General features: G+C 42.2%; 1 protein-coding gene across 3 annotated transcripts in view; it reads right to left on the bottom strand.

The window, feature by feature from the left end:
* The window catches only part of CCDC93 (CCC complex scaffolding subunit CCDC93), a 104,157-nt gene that overhangs the window by 580 nt on the left and 87,763 nt on the right, over positions 1 to 15,814 (bottom strand). For all 3 annotated transcript variants that reach the window (XM_090279390.1, XM_090279393.1, XM_090279387.1), the window contains 5 exons: positions 14,599 to 14,707; positions 10,545 to 10,627; positions 8,531 to 8,568; positions 6,973 to 7,057; positions 4,234 to 4,347 (listed from right to left, as the gene is read on the bottom strand). In XM_090279390.1, the coding sequence (XP_090135516.1) occupies positions 4,234 to 4,347; positions 6,973 to 7,057; positions 8,531 to 8,568; positions 10,545 to 10,627; positions 14,599 to 14,707 (429 nt within the window). The remainder of the gene's footprint in view (positions 1 to 4,233; positions 4,348 to 6,972; positions 7,058 to 8,530; positions 8,569 to 10,544; positions 10,628 to 14,598; positions 14,708 to 15,814) is intronic.

The raw sequence follows: 15,814 nt of genomic DNA, 5'->3' as shown, positions 1-15,814 counted from the left end.
CAGATGACATGATAAGAAATACACATTAAGGGACACGTCCTCCCCCTGAAGAATTAGCTGTATGGGATCTATTACTGTATATGCAGAGGATTATCACTGAGGGAGGTCACTGGCCCCTTCCCCTGTCTGTGGAACTGACATTCAGTGGTACAAGGTCACCTTTGCATTATTTTATATTCCCTTCATCAGACATCTTCAAAGGCTTCCCACTGTGTGTCTTCCTACCCACTTGTTCCGACTGGCCTCGAAAGCTCGGGATACATTCACCTGCTAGCAAAAATCTCCACCCCTTCCCTGGGTCACGACACAAGGAGCCCTGCTTTAAACTGAGAGGTGAAGGTGGTAGTGGGAACAGCCTGGAGAGGCTGAGCTTGAGGGCTCAGGCCTCCAGCAGCAATGCTTCCCTGGAGATTCATTTAGTGTGGAAGAAAAACTTCATTTCACTTTTGAACCTTCTGCAACCAAGACCCCCTGGCCCTCCGTGCTTCCAGTTTTCTGAAGGCCCTTTGCTCTTTCTGGCAGCATCATGGCTCATGGCTACAAAGACCCTGGTTTTACTAAAACAAATGTCAGTCTACCTGTACGGTTTACACTTATCTTTCACTCAGAGCTGGGGAACAGCTAGGCTCTTGGGGTGGGGGTAAGGCTGAATTCTTCTGTCAGAATCAAGGTGCTCCGATATTTTTGGAGCACATTTTTTTTGGAGGGGGATGTAGTTAATTTTTTCTGGGGGTAGGAAGAGGAAAAAGGTGAAGTTAAGTAACATTTATTATACTAGAAAAGTTAAGTATAAAGTTTTCCCTTTCAAAATCAGTTACTGAAATTTGTTTGGGAGAAAAAATCTTCTAGCCCTCTGCCTCCCCAAAGTGGGGGGCTGTGTATAAATGGAACAAGAACAGGTACATAGTCACACTGTTATAGTACTTTCTGTACTTCTGTGTATTTTTAAAAATTCCCACCAAAGACAAAAGAATACAATAATGAGTAAACTAGCTTCAATTGTCACATAACCTCACCTTTTAAACAAGGCAAAAATAACTCAGGCCCTGGCTGGTGTGGCTCCATGGATTGAGTGTTGGCCTGTGAACCAAAAGGTCACCGGTTTGATTCTCAGTCACAGCATATACCTGGGTTATGGGACCAGTTCCCAGTTGGGGGCATGTGAGAGGCAACCAATCTATGTATCCCTTGCACATCAATGTTTCTCTCTATCTCTTTCTACCTTCCTTCCCCCCAGCTTCTAAAAATAAATAAAATCTTAAAAACAAAAACAAAACAGATTGACACTGTTAAAAAAAAAAGCTAATGTTAAAAAATAAAATAAAAACAACTTGGAAGCATCAAAACACTCCTGAGGTAAGAGTCCCCAGCACTGAGACAATGCCTGATTTTTTTTCAGTAAAGATATCTACACTGTTGCCCGGTATGTGTGAGCACTGATTAAATTCTATGCACTCTACTAGAAACCTTTGGGTTACTATAGAATGATACTGTTTGCCCGAAGCAAATACAGAAAGAATCCTTTAGATATTTTTTCCTAGATGAAAAGGGAAACTGACTCCTTGCCTCTTTTCCTTTCCTGCTTAAAACCATAAGGGCCTACTATGTGCCAGATAGAGCGATTCAGTTCACTCAAGATTACATATGCTGAGACAGCTTCATTAATCAGTGCTAGGCTAGAATTTAAATCTTGCTTTGGTGACCTTGTGAGAGATTTTGGTTTAGAGACATAATTACTTGCTGTAATACTGCGATTAAGGTGATTTGTGATTTTAGAGTATGCATTGTTTCCCAGCAGACTTATTATTAGTCAACTTTCCCAGGGTGAGCGGGCCAATGGAATTTTAGAGACAACTCCATGTCTGAAATCAAAAAGTCTTGATATACCAGACGTGACTAGAAGCCAGGATAAGCCATGACATATGCCTATATGGAGCCCATGGGGCTTCACTGGTGCTCAATATGCAGCAAACCACATGCAATAAAGGGAACTATTTAAGGTGGCTGAAGACGATGTTCTGGACAATATCATTATGCTCTACATGAAGAGTAATTATTGCCCAGCACAAGTGCTAGGGGCCAGTATGTGGTGGGAATTCAGAACTCAGGAGCAAGAGACCCAGTGTGCAGGGGAGAGGCAGGCAAAGCAGGCAGGACAGAGAGGGTTCCGGGAGAAGGCAAGACCCTGGGATGAAAGTCCAACTTTTCAAACTGGTTTGGTACCACAAATGAGATCTAATTTGGAGCTGCAACATGTAAAATATCAGAATTACTCTGGTTGAAGGTATTGGGAAGCAGCAAGCATGGTACCATTGCCACCTGGGGTGGCCCCAAATGACCTCAGAGGAGTTTGTGGAAGAAAATTTAAGGTTTGGGAACAGACAGGTAGTTGTTAATTTAAAATTTTTTGCCAAGTAAAATGCTAACAAAAATGAAAGTACTATGCACTATGACCATTATTTTGAAAGAGACAGGCAATTTTAATGTCAAAAAACAAGAGGACATGCTATTTTTTAAAAAGTTGAGGTCTTTACTGAAAAAAATTTAGCTATCGAACATATTACAATTCTCCTCCCTTTTTTCCTAAGAACACTTAGGCATGGGCAAGAGCCTGGTCTATTGGGTCTTCCCTGGCTCTGAAGAGCACATCCTGGGTCTTTGCTGTGAGAAAGCTAAATCTGAGAAGGCGGGAACACAGAAATCTTGATGCTTAATATATCTGAAGGAACCATTTCCTTTGGAGGTCATCCTAAGCCTTCAGCCCTGAGAGCCTGTGGTTCAAGTATGAACTTTTCCATTTTGCTATTATTTGCTTTGATTTTGACAACATATACTTATCCTTCCCAACTTATTTGCTTTTTGTTTCTGCTATCAAAAGGGCAGTGCTGGCATGTCCAAGCAATATTTGAAATGTATTTCTTCTCTGGGCCTTCTCTGAGAGTTATTTGAATTTAAGAGAGAGAGAGAAAAAAAAAAAAAGAGTCTGTTTGTTCCCTGCCTGCTCCCTCATTGGCCCTTCTGAAACCTCAGCTCCAGCTCCTAGACCTGAACACCCCACCTGGTCACTCTCCCATGCTGCCTAGTCATAGGCCTGCAACCCGGCTGCTCCTTGGCTGAAGAACTCTTGCTCTGCCCCTGGCCAAGTCCTTACAAGACTGAAATACTTATTTGTTATTACTAATTTATTAGGGTTTCTATCTGTTTCTGTTTCCTCACTTGTTTCTGTCTCCCCAATCACAATATAAACTTCTTGACACAGGGACTAAGTCTACTTTACAACATGATATATCCCCAGGAGCATAGTAGGAGCTGGAAGAACATTTATTAAAAAGATAAAAGATTTTTGAAATGCCCATGTGTTGTGGCTCCAAGAAGTTAAATTACAAAATGGAGGAGAAGTAAAGAAGGAAAAGATGAAAAGATGGGGAAGGAAAGAAGGAAGGAAGGCAAGAAGGAAGGAAGGAAGGAAAAAGGAAAGGAAGGATGGTCTTAAAAATATACAAGAGCAAAATTATTAGTATGAAAATATTATTTTTATTCAGTAGACCAAACACCAGGCTACATCTTACCTTTAGTGCCTCTGTATTTTCAGCAGTCTCTAAACCCACTAAAACCACATGGATTTAGGTTAAAATGAAGAAGGAAATTCCTGGAAATAAAGCTGCTGAGATCCTGGGAAGTAACAAAATAGCCTCCTTTCTGAAATAGCTCTTAAATAAAGAACAAACACTTTTCTTTCTGGAACAATGGGAAGTAGCCCTGATCAAATGCAGGGAAGACAAGACCGGGACAAATGAAATTCAGTGACTGTCAGGTGTTACAGGTGCCAGACACAGTACTAGATGCCTTTGCTTCTGATCTAACCCAACAGATCCCACCAATGATGAAGGTGTGAAGGGACTGGATCACTGTGAGGTGCACAGCTGCTAGGTGCCCTTTGAAGTGGGCTGATTATGCCATTTTATGCATTTAATGTGCTTATTAAGTGTTAGGAAAATGAAAATAAAGATGTGATGTTTCTGGAACAATCAATTAGAGCTTCTAGATGTTCTCAGAACAACACAATGGTGACTAATCCAGATACCACACTTCACTGTCAAATTCCACTTCCAACTTGTTTCCCATCACAAATCCGTGGAAAACCAACCAAGTGCTCTGGTTTTTAAAGGCTCATGTGGAAGTGAACCTAAATCTCCCTGCAGCTTTATATAACTGGTCCAGCTACCCCCTTACCTCCTTGAACTCCTTCACAGTCTTAAAGTATAGCCTCTGTTTTTCCAGCAATTCCAGATACTGGTCATTTAACTGGTCTCTTCTCATTTTGTTCTCTTGCTTCTTCTTTTCCATCTGTTGAAACATTTTGGGAAATGGTAATGAAAAGGCATATTCAGACCAATGGCTGTTGGAAGCACCCAAAAGGCAACTATTACTAATAATTTTATTGATTTTCTTCCAGTATCTTCCTTCTTTACATAATTTTTGAAGTTGGTTTATTTATTGCATTATATTGTATAGGGGCTCTACTTACTATCTCCTATCATTGGGTATTAACTGTTTCCTTTTAATTTTTTTTTTTTTTGTGACTAAAAATAATTTACAATCAACTAGTCGGTGTTTCTCAACCAAGTGCTATTTTATTTTGCACCCCCAGAGGACATCAGGCAATGTCTGGAGAGAGTTTAGATTGCCACAACTGTGAGGACAGGGTGCTACTGGTATCTACTGTTGGAAGCCAGGGATGCTGCTAAACATCCTACAATGCACAGGACAGCCTCCTATATATATATCTCCAGGGAAACAGGAAGAATCCAAGGGAAAAACCCTAGTAAGTTCCTGTCGTTCTTACTTTTAGCAAGAGCAGCTCTCTGAGGAGAAGCATGGCAGGGTAGAAGGGTCACCACACTGAGACTTGGGTTGTGATAGGTTCATGGTTAGCCAGATGTTCTGTCCTCCACCCACCTCATACCTCAGATCATCAAGAAGGGACTCCATGAGTTCTCTGTAAAAGAGCCTGTCCCGTGTTGTTAAGTGCCTACATACAAGGCAAATACTACCTCATTTCAGCTCTCACCTATGTGGATGAAGTCTTGTCACTAGTGACACATTTTTTTCTCCTTTGACATCATTTTACTAAGTTATTAACGGAGATATTAACCCTTTGAGTGCCATGAGTAATTTGTGTGAGAAATGCCAGGCTATTTTGCTGAGAAATGCAGAGTTTATGAAAAATGTCTATAAAAACATTATTATAATAATTTGCTGAAAATTTCACGACATACAGTAAATACACTCTTCTTTTGTAAGCCGTGTTCTTTGATGCAATTTAGCAAAAGACTTATTGCATTAAAATTATTTTATTATAACAATTATTTTAGAAAAAATGAATTCTTTCCTTCAATACGTTTTTTGAAGTATAATATATGGCATAATATAAAACCTATGATTATAATTTGAAAAAACACATAGCAACATGGATAACAAGCAAGAAGTATGCCAAATATTGCATAAATTTTTGAAAAAAGAAAGAAAACTTCATAACGTCCAAAAAAAATGAACACAAATGGCATTCACACTAGAGACATATCAATAGATACAACAGTGAAAAAGTTTATAAACAAAAATGAAATGCAAAAACAATACAATAGCAAAAGCTTCCTTATCATTCATGCTGAAGAATTTTGACGATTATTGCAAAGATAAATGAAATTAAAAGGACCGTTTAAAATGTAAGTAAAAGTTATAATAGAATTAATATGTCAGTATTTGAACAAGCGTAAAAATTTGAAATTTGGATCAACATGAGGAAAAAGTTATATCAACATATAACCTGAGGTACAAAAAGAAAACAAAACATAAAATACAGATTATTCCATTGTTATTTATATTTATAGCCATCGAAAAAAGTCACTGGGAGCGTCGCTGGCATTTTTTGGGAAAATCTGTCAGTGTCACTCACAGCGACACTGGCACTGAAAGGGTTAGTATTTTTCTATAGGGAAAGGGATACAGAGAGATTTTGCCTTCAGTTCATCACTTGTGAGATGATATTATAGGCAGCCTGAATGTCTGTCTTTTGTGAGTGGGTTTTTATGATGACAGGTCCCACAGGCAACTCTTTCTTTCATTTATTTACATTCTGACATCACTTACTAGACCACTTTGCCCCCAACATCATCAGAGGAGATACCCTAAGCCCCCAGGTTTTAATGCTTTGCCTGAGGACTGCTTTCCTGTGAAACATTTTTGAAAAAGAACTGAAAGTAAGAGCCACTTGGAAGTACTGTACTAGTGAGGAATCGCCTGATTATGGTAGTAGGAAAATTCAGCTATGTCTAGCTTAGACAGCCAATGAGTCTGCTTAACTACGAAAAAAGCGCCCACATTCAGAGCCACAAAGCAAGGAAAATCCCATGCTGTTCAGAGACTGGATGATTCGCTGCAAAGTTTCCTCTGGAGCACCCACACCCCTTTTCAGTTCCTCAATTTTCAATCCTATCTTCCAAGGCATTCAATATCCTCTCACATCAGTAGAATTCAGTTCAGCAGTTATTTGCATTTTTTATAGGAGGCTCCTGAAAACTACAATGCTCTCAAGATCCTAAGGAATTAATCTCTAATGGCAGAGTGTCAGGAACCAAAGATTAGTGAGAAAGTGATTCTGGGCAAGAGAGGAAGTCTGCTGGTGAAAGCTGGTTTCCTCATCTGTAAAATGGGTATAACAGCCCTCACTTAAGGGGGTTTAAGGAGGCTTAGCACAGTGCTTGTCACTAAGTAGGTATTCAATCCGGGGGAGGTTTTGCTAAGAGCTGCCTTTGAACCACCCATGCAGGAAGCCCTGGGAGCTGGCCCTACCCACTGCGGAGACACTGAACCTGTGTCTTCAGGATTGAGAACAACCAGAAGAAGCTTGTTCTTCTCAGGGCCTTCTATCACCAATAATAAACCCGTGTTACACAAAAGACACCATCTAACCTTCATTCTACTTTGCTTAATTCCTTCTACGATCTGTTCCATCTGACGTAAAAACTGGTCCCGGGCAGCAGGGGAAGCCATGGCTCTGAAAGAAAAACCAGTGGAGGTGTGACCAGCACACAGTTGTGAGTAGGAAGGAGGCGCTGGTTATATAACTGAATATTAATCTTTACTTTTCCTACAAGTTTCTTCAGTAACACATATTTTCTTAAATCAAAATTAACTATCATTAAAATTAACAAAATCATTTTTTACTTTAAATGATAGTAGGTACTGCTTAAGAAATGATTAATAGACATATTCTGAGATTTTCCTAAAACCAAGCTGGGAAACCTGTTTCTGTTTCTGGAAGCTGCAGCTAAACAAGGAGATTCCCTGATGTCCTAAATCATTCCCCTTCACCTCCAGTTCTACAGAGGGAGTGAAGCCAGAAGGTCAGAGTGCACGTATACAAGGACTGAGAATTCGTTAAAAAAAATGACAACAGTACTCATCATAAAAACACTCAACCTGCAGGCTCTCTCAACTGTTAAGAAATAAAGATGAAGGCACCAGTTTTAGAAATGTCACAAGTTTCTAAGTCGCTAACTGATTCTTATCAGGGAGTTATAGGTGTTTTTAATTAGAAATGAAGCTTAAAATCTAGAGTTTGTATTCTGGTAAGATCTTAAGTTACTGATCACCTGTCAGGGGATAGCAGAGATTTGTGCTGGAAGGAAAAAAAGCCTGCTACATAGAAAGCAGGCCCTGGAGCTGCCTGGATAGTGGGTGGGACAATGGGCATGCATGCCTGGAGGCTGGTAGGATTCGGTGTGTAGGTGGACCTTGCCATCCAATTTTCAGAGAAAAAATTCATATCCGAATGAAGTTGTTTAGAGGATATACATTAATTTAAAAACAATGTCTACCACAAGATTTTAAACAATCGTTTACAAATTACAGAATTATTTCATTACCTGAATTTTAAAACATCTCTACCTCCTCAAGAACAAATGGTATTAATCTAATCTTAGCAAGACAAAAGTAATACACAAAGAGATTATAGTAATTACGCATAGTCAAGTTATCTGAAAGTTAACTTTTCCCTAAGATATTCCTTGGTGTTTTTTAACACATTGTATGCAGGCATTTTGTGCTGACACATCATGGTGGGGCGGGAGACCTTTTGAAATATGTACGTGGATTTTGTCGTTACGTAAAATCACTACAAATTGAAAACTACCTTGAATTTTATGAAACTTTGATTTTCTTAGAATGTACTTTTCATCGTTATTATGAAAAATAAAGGCACTCTATGCACAGTTTGCAAAAAATGTAATTTTCTGTGCCCACATACAATGTGTTAAATTCACGCTAATATAATGTTTTCATAAAAACTCAAGGATCGTGTAAAACAAGAAACATTTGCACTTAGTAAAAGCGTGAAAGTGTCAGAATCACATACACAGCACTAAGTCATGGTCAGTCACACTACTGTAATACCAAGGTGAGCCAATACCAAGTGCAGGGCACACTGTGGTACTGACAGGAGGAGGTCTGACAGTCCGACAGCACTTACTGTGAAAAGTTCTCATGAATTGAGTTCAGCAGGCTGATCTGAGAAAGAAAAAGAAGAAAAAACTATAAGCAAAAGATTGAAAGAACCCTGTGCTGCCTCAACTAGTGAAAGCCTGTCCTGATCTGGATAGCACTTCTGAAAGAGCACACTTTGTTTATGGAGCTAAAACTAGCATGGAAAAAAAAAACTGCAACATGTTCCTAGCCCCACAGTTTTTCCCCAGAGAATCTACCTTGACACCCCATGACCACAGGAATGCAGGAAGAGGGCTCCCCACAGGAAAGACACTAAGCTAATATCAGGGCTCTTTGGGCAAGCTGCCATCACTGCCCTTTCTACCTTGCAAACACTGCACTTTGCTTTAGGATTATCAGCTGAGAACAGGGTTAGTCAGGGCTGGGAGTGAGAACACTTTCCATCCTATTCCTTCCCACAACATATTTTTGCCAATGTAGTCAGCTGCTGGGTGGCTGAGAGGCTCCACAGAATGCATCACAGTATGCCCCTCTATCTACCCCAATGATACAGTCTAGGGCAGAGCTCTGAGTCACTAACATAACTTGTAAGCTCAGACAGGACTAAGCATTTACTATATTTGGACCTGAAGTTCACAGTCTGTAACATGGAAATGATATTCTTGTCCTATGACTCCACTGGGATCTTTGAAAGCTAAAATATCACAGGCATAAACAGATTTGGAATAAAATGCACAATTTATTTAAATGCAAAGTTATGTGTTAATATGGCTTAGAATTAAAAAGCCCCCACTCCCCTGCACAGTCCTAGTTTTTAAAAGAATGCAACTTCAGATATCACCAATGAAGGAAGGTCAATGGGTCCAGGCTTTTTCAGAAGGAGCTGGCCTGTCTCTAAATTAGGGTTGGCAAGTCTTTTGCATGCCATGGAGGAAGACCCCAGGGCCAGGAAGTGTAGCAGAGCTATCCCACCACAGGCAACCAACTCATCTATCCAAACATTGATCAAATGCCCATTATGTGCCCATCATTGTGTAAGGCCCTGGATACGAGAAACTGAGAGCTCAGCTCTCCTCAAGGAATGCCCCTGTAGGAGGAGGTTTATCTCATTTGATTAACAATAGGCAATAATGGTGACAATAATTACAGATGCCTCCATGTGGGTTCAGGTAAAAGATACATCTGTAATATTGTTCTTATTAAAGTGGCAATCAGTGCAGGTTACAAGGGGATAAAACGAAAACACATCTGTCAACCTCAAAGTGAGGGGGTAAGCAGGAACCAATATGAATTGAAAACCATCATGTGCAAGGAACTTCACATTTTTCTCATTCTGTCCCCATCAAAATCATCTGAAGCAGGTGTGACCCCATTTTCCTGGTGAGGACAATAAGGCCAGGCTACAATCCAAATCTGTCTGACTCAAAGCTCATGCTCTCAACACCACACTGTGCTGCTACTGTGAAGACCAGTACTGTTCTTTTTTTAAAAATGTAGTTGTATACTACACCCCAATTATTTGTCATCCAACCTGGGGGAGACATGAATCATAAATGGAGTTAACCTGAAAGTCAGAGAAATATGGAGGGGCTGTCAGTGCCATGTGAATCCCTTTTCACTTATGCTTTTTATGATCCTTCTAGTTCACACCTCTGTCTGCCACTGATAATTAAACAGACATTTCCCCATGTAAACTATGGCAAACTCATCATCCCCATTTCATTTAGCTGGTTCTTTCCTTTAAAACTCAAACTAAAGTGTCACCTGCTCCAGGCCCCCCTCCATATGCACCTCCTGCCCTTCCACTATGTTTCTTTCAATGATGGCATGTCTGGCATGCACCATGAGAGCCTCACTTCACTCCAGACAACATGAGCTCCCATGGAGTCTTGCACTTTCTGACTCTGTATACTAGCACTGGATGTACAACAGGCATTTCTGCTGAAAACTGAATGCATCAGTTCATTTGAACTTCAGGGGTCAAAAGCTCTAGTAGCTGCTCATCTGATTAAATATTTTCTTTTCAGAAAGGTTCTTACCTCTTTTTCCAAATAAACCTTTTTATCATCCAGGGTATTATACAGAGTGAAGAACTGCTTGGTTTCCTTATGCACTGCTGAAACTGTAAATGCAAAGAAATCAGCACATGGATCAAAAACGTATCACCACAACCCTAAGCACCGTCCCTCCCATAAAGCACCCTTATCACTAAAAGTTGGGCCTGTCGGGCTGGCACTATCGACCTGCAGTCTGGGCAGAAGCCCCACAGGGCACAAAAGCATGTGCAGAGCTGCTGTAGGTTGATGGCAGATAGCCAGTTGTAACTGATCTGGCCAGGAGGAGGGGCTACAGGAATCTCCCTGTCAGATGTGGGTTTCTCAGAGACCCTTCAGGTTAGGAACCCTGGAAAGAAGGTGGCAAGGATGATGAAGCCACCATGCAACCTCTTGTTTGTGTGGCTTCCTCCCTTCCCACACCCCCAAGAACAGGAGCCATAGCCTGCTCACTTTTGTAACTCCCATGGTAAGCACAGGCCTCTTCAGTAGACCCCCTAAAATACCTCCTAGACAAAGGGCAGTATATATGCCAAATGAATATGAATTCTCTTCCCATCCCTGTGCATGACTAAGGAGGCACTTATATACCAGGGCTCCCAACATCTTTACCTAGCAAATTACCCTGTATTTCTATCTACCTCCCCTTCTTCACTTTTCCCTACAGAAAAATGATTTACAAGGACATGGCCAAATTCCAGGCTGTGAGTGTGCCATGTTTACCAGAGAATGAGATCACTGAGATGAAAGCTTCCTACTCAAACTCATCCTTTGGTTCTGGCTGGGTATCTTGGCAGCCCCCCTCAACTAGCCCTGAGTTTACATGACCTCTGCACTGCTCTAAATTCCCATAATACACAGTCGCCCAGAAAGAGATGAAATCCCCAGACATGGGTTCACGGTCAGGCTTTGACCCTAAGCTGAGCACTTTTCACTGTAGCTGTAGCTCAAGACCCTGATGCATAATGGTTATCAGGTGCAGCATGGCCTATAGTGGGATCTGGTTTCCTGCTAAGGGCTCTGGCTTCCTGAAAAGCAGGTTCCCTCTGGAGCAGCATGACTGGGGCTGGGGGGGTAGTGGGGAGGCAGAGCAGGCCTGGGCAATTATGGTTTCCTTGGGCAACTGGTTCTTTAAACCAGTCACTTTTAACTTCTCTATCCAGTAATAACTGTGTTTCTCTCCAGCAGTGCAGCTCAAAGATAGGTGGAGGTCAGGGAAATTTGCTGAACATATTTGGTAACAGAAATTTAAAATCTGATACAAGTATTTTGATGTAACAGTAAAAAAAAAAAAAAAAAAAAAAAAAAAAAGTTCCCAACATCAAAATGTCTAATTTATATAAAAATCACACTATAACTACTCAATACAAAGTATTATTATTATTATTGCTAAACGCTTCAGAACAGTGGTACTAAATCCTGGATGAAAAAGGGAATCACCTGGGAAGCTTTAAAAGTCCATGACCAATTAAACAGGATTTTCTGGGGGCGGGGCCCAGATGATTACAATAGGTGGCCAATGTTGAAAATCACTGTTGTAAATCAACCAACCAACTTTTAGCTTTATTTTATTGCTCAGGAGGGTAGCTGTCACCCTTACTCCATCCAGCTCAAGGACTGTGTGGGGGATGCAGATATTTGATGATAATGTTTTTAAAAGATTTTATTTATTAAGATTTTATTTATTTATTTTCATAGAGGGGGTAGGGAGGGAGACACAGGGAGAGAAATATCGATTGGCTACCTCTCACACACCCCCAACTGGGGCCCTGGCCTGCAACCCAGGCATGTGCCCTGACTGGAATTGAACCAGTGACCTTTTGGTTTGCAGGCCAGCACTCAATCCACTGAGCCACACCAGCCAGGGATATTTATTTATTTTTAGAGAGGGAAAGGGAGGGAGAGAGAAAGGGAGAGAAACATGTTTTGGCTGCCTCTCACATACCCCCCACCCCCCCAACAGGGGACCGGGAATCGAACTGACCACCTTCCTTTTTGCAGGATGATGCCCAACCCACTGAGCCATACCAGTCAGGACTTGATAATAATTTAAGAGAAAATGATGTTGATATTCTGGTGCAAGAGATTAAAATGGCTTTGGTGTAAAAATGTCCTATCAAAATGATTTTAACATGTGAACTTTACTCTGTGAAATACACAAATACAAGATATTATTGCTTATTATTAAAAGCTTTCAAGTAGGCAGGGTAGAAAATTAAGAGAAAAGATTTAACTTAAAGGCAGAAACTATTTTCTGCTTAGAAACTGCCATTGTTGATACCTGACCCAGAGCATCCGAATCAAACATGTAGACTGTAATGCTCAGGCCTTGACTGCTGTGCTCAGTGGGTTGGGTGTCACTCTGCTGACTGAAAGGTTGCAGGTTCAATTCCAAGTCAGGGTACATGCGTAGGCCAGGTCCCCAGTTGGGGGCTTGCAAGAGGCAACCAGCTGATGTTTCTCTTGCATATTAATGTTTCTATCTCTTTCTCCCCACCTTTCCCTTGCTCTCTAAAAAAACCCAAAACAAAAAACCCCAAAACAAACAAACAACACACTATAATGCTCAGGATGGTGGGGGTAAGACATGTGAAAGAAAGCTTGATTCTGGACTCAAGTAAGGACAGCGCTCTAGACTGAACCAGGAAGATGCCCGAGAGGCCAAGATCTCCAGGCAAAGTCTGAGGTGGATTTTAAAGGAGAGTCTTGAGTGGGGACTGCAGGGCAATGGCAGCTGGACTTGGAGACCAGCCCACAGGCAACAACTCACACCCTCCTGAAAGGGTAAGGTCAGTTGGGACTGTGTCCCACATGATGCAAGACTTTATCAGAGCATTTAGGATTTTGAAGATTATCTGATGAGTTATGGAGAGTTATTAAATATTAGAGCTCTTAAAGAAAGAGTGTAAATGATCCAATTTGAGAAAGATCTGCCAGGCAAGAGTGCAGAGAAGGGACCAGACTCTGGGCAGTGGTGAGAAGGTAGCTACAGCAGAAGTCCCGAAGGAATGGAGCGGACAGAGCAGCATGAGCAGAGTGGACTTAGGGGCTCAACTTGGCTAGACAGTGATCCCAGTGACCCAGAAGAAAAACAGGATAGGGAGGCTGAATTCAGTTTTGTGCCAGTGGAGTTTGAGGCATCCATGGAACATGTAAAAGTGGGAGCCCAAAGGAAGTGGTGACGGTCCAGGACTTGTTTACAGAAGATAACTGAGCTGGTCTTGAAGGATTATGTCAGACAGAGGAGAAAGGGTCCCAGACACAGGTTGACGCCTCAGGTGTCAAGGGCTGGAGTGTGGACTCAGAGCGGGGTCCCTAGGGCAGCCGTTTAGACTGGAAAGAATAAGGAGAGAGGCTTGATTTAGAAGGCCCTGGGAGCTCCTGAAGACTTCCCAGCGGAGGGACACAAGGATGACAGACTCGCAGTAGAGGCTGCAGACCAGCTAACGGTCACTCAGCTGAGCTACAATGCACATAAGAACAGGTATGGCAGTAGCAGTGGGAACAGAGGCAATGACAGCTTCAAGGACCCCTCTGAGCCCAACGAGATGTGGTCACTGATGCACGCTGAGGGAGATCCACTCCTGAATTACTGGGTGAATATGATACTATTAAAAGCAAGGATCACATAAGCTATAAAGTTTGTAGAGGAGAAGGACAATGAGTGAGAACTGATTGAAAGATAATGGGGTCCCAATGTTCTGTGTAATGCTGGAAAGTGTATAGGGAGCTCAGTGGAGCCAAAAGGCTGATTGGGATGAGATCTGTTTCAAAACATTGCTCTATGAGAGCTCCACTAAACTGTTCATGGAGAAGGCAGCAAGAGCACCTCAGCGCTGCTCCTGGATTATGAGTTACCCACCAGGGCTACATGGAATTAATGCTGAGTGGCCTGACAATAAAAGTCCTTTACAGTGGTGACTTTCATGGACTGTGCTATCATGCATGCTGCACCATGAAGTGGGACAAAGCCCCTTGCCCCCTGTCCCCCCCAGGACCAGTCAAGTCACAAGAGCTCATTAGTGGCCAATGCACCTACTCTGGCGGTAGAGTTCAATAAACCTCTTCTGATACTGTATTAGCTCGGCTCGGCTGGGCACTTCATCAATCTTGCGATGCAAAATTGCTATTTCTCGATTTCTTCGAGCCTAAATGCAAAAGGGAGGAGACAACACTCTTTAGTAAAAGGCCTTACGTGTTCTCTGGGGGGCCAAAACATTTCCTGCCTCCCACCTGCCCTCAAATACAGACCCAAAATTCTGCTGTTGGCTTGAGGGCCCTATCTCAGATTCTGACTTTGCAATACATGAAGATAGTGTGGCAGCAAACTGGAACCACAGAAGGGACCAAATTAATGGATAAAAAAGGAGGATTCTGAATGGGATGGGCTATGCGGCCAGAGCCCCCAGCCATCCCGCCAGGCCCCAAAGGACTCTACAGGAGCCAATTCCATCAGCGCCAGATGCCACCTTGCTGCCTCCACACACATTCCAAATTCCTTCACCTGACTGAAAAACTTCCATGACTGACACCAAAAATACCTCTCTAGTATTTTCTCTTTACCATGGACTGGGGGTATATTGGCCAAAGTGGCTCACTGACTGCGTCCAGGGAGGCACGGCAGTGCGGTGTGGTGCAGGGGAGAGCACAGGGCTGAGGCAGGCAGCTCGGAGGGCCATCTTCCCCAGCGGGGGAGCTGCCTGAAGGAAGGTGCTCAGCGCCCACCATACACTTCCAGGCTCAGGACTAAGTGGGCTCTTGGTGCTGCCCTTCTTCTGTGCCTCCCTGTCCTCTGGCTCCCCATGACAGCTTTACTCACAATGGCATATATGGCTCTCTAAATCACTGGGGAAATATAAGCCTCCAAACGACAAACCCACCATCCACTCTGGTATGAGCATCCCCCCAAGGGTGCTCAGGCTCTGATGTCTGTTTTTATTTTTGCAATCTAAAAATACAATTAATTATTCATTCTTTTTACTGTAACTAACCTCTCCCTTTCTGCTGCCTCCTTTTCATCAGCATTTAAGTATGTCAAATCCTGCACTTCTTAAAAAAAGTGCTTCCTTAAACCCTGATTACATTTTTAGCCAACATCCCTTTTCCTCCTTTGAATAGCCAAACTTCCTGAGAGCCACATACCCCCTGTTCCTCTAACTCCTCACTCCCCTCCAGACACCCTTCACTCCACACTATAGGTGGCTTCTTCCAACACCCCACTAAAGCTGTCCTTGGCAATGTCACTGCACATCTTT

The sequence above is a fragment of the Furipterus horrens genome, unplaced genomic scaffold, assembly GCF_987537825.1.
Source record: "Furipterus horrens unplaced genomic scaffold, mFurHor1.1.pri manual_scaffold_1, whole genome shotgun sequence".
Lineage (NCBI taxonomy): Eukaryota > Metazoa > Chordata > Mammalia > Chiroptera > Furipteridae > Furipterus > Furipterus horrens.
The sequence above is the reverse complement of the archived record's forward strand: the minus strand, read 5'-3'. Positions and strand labels throughout refer to the sequence as shown.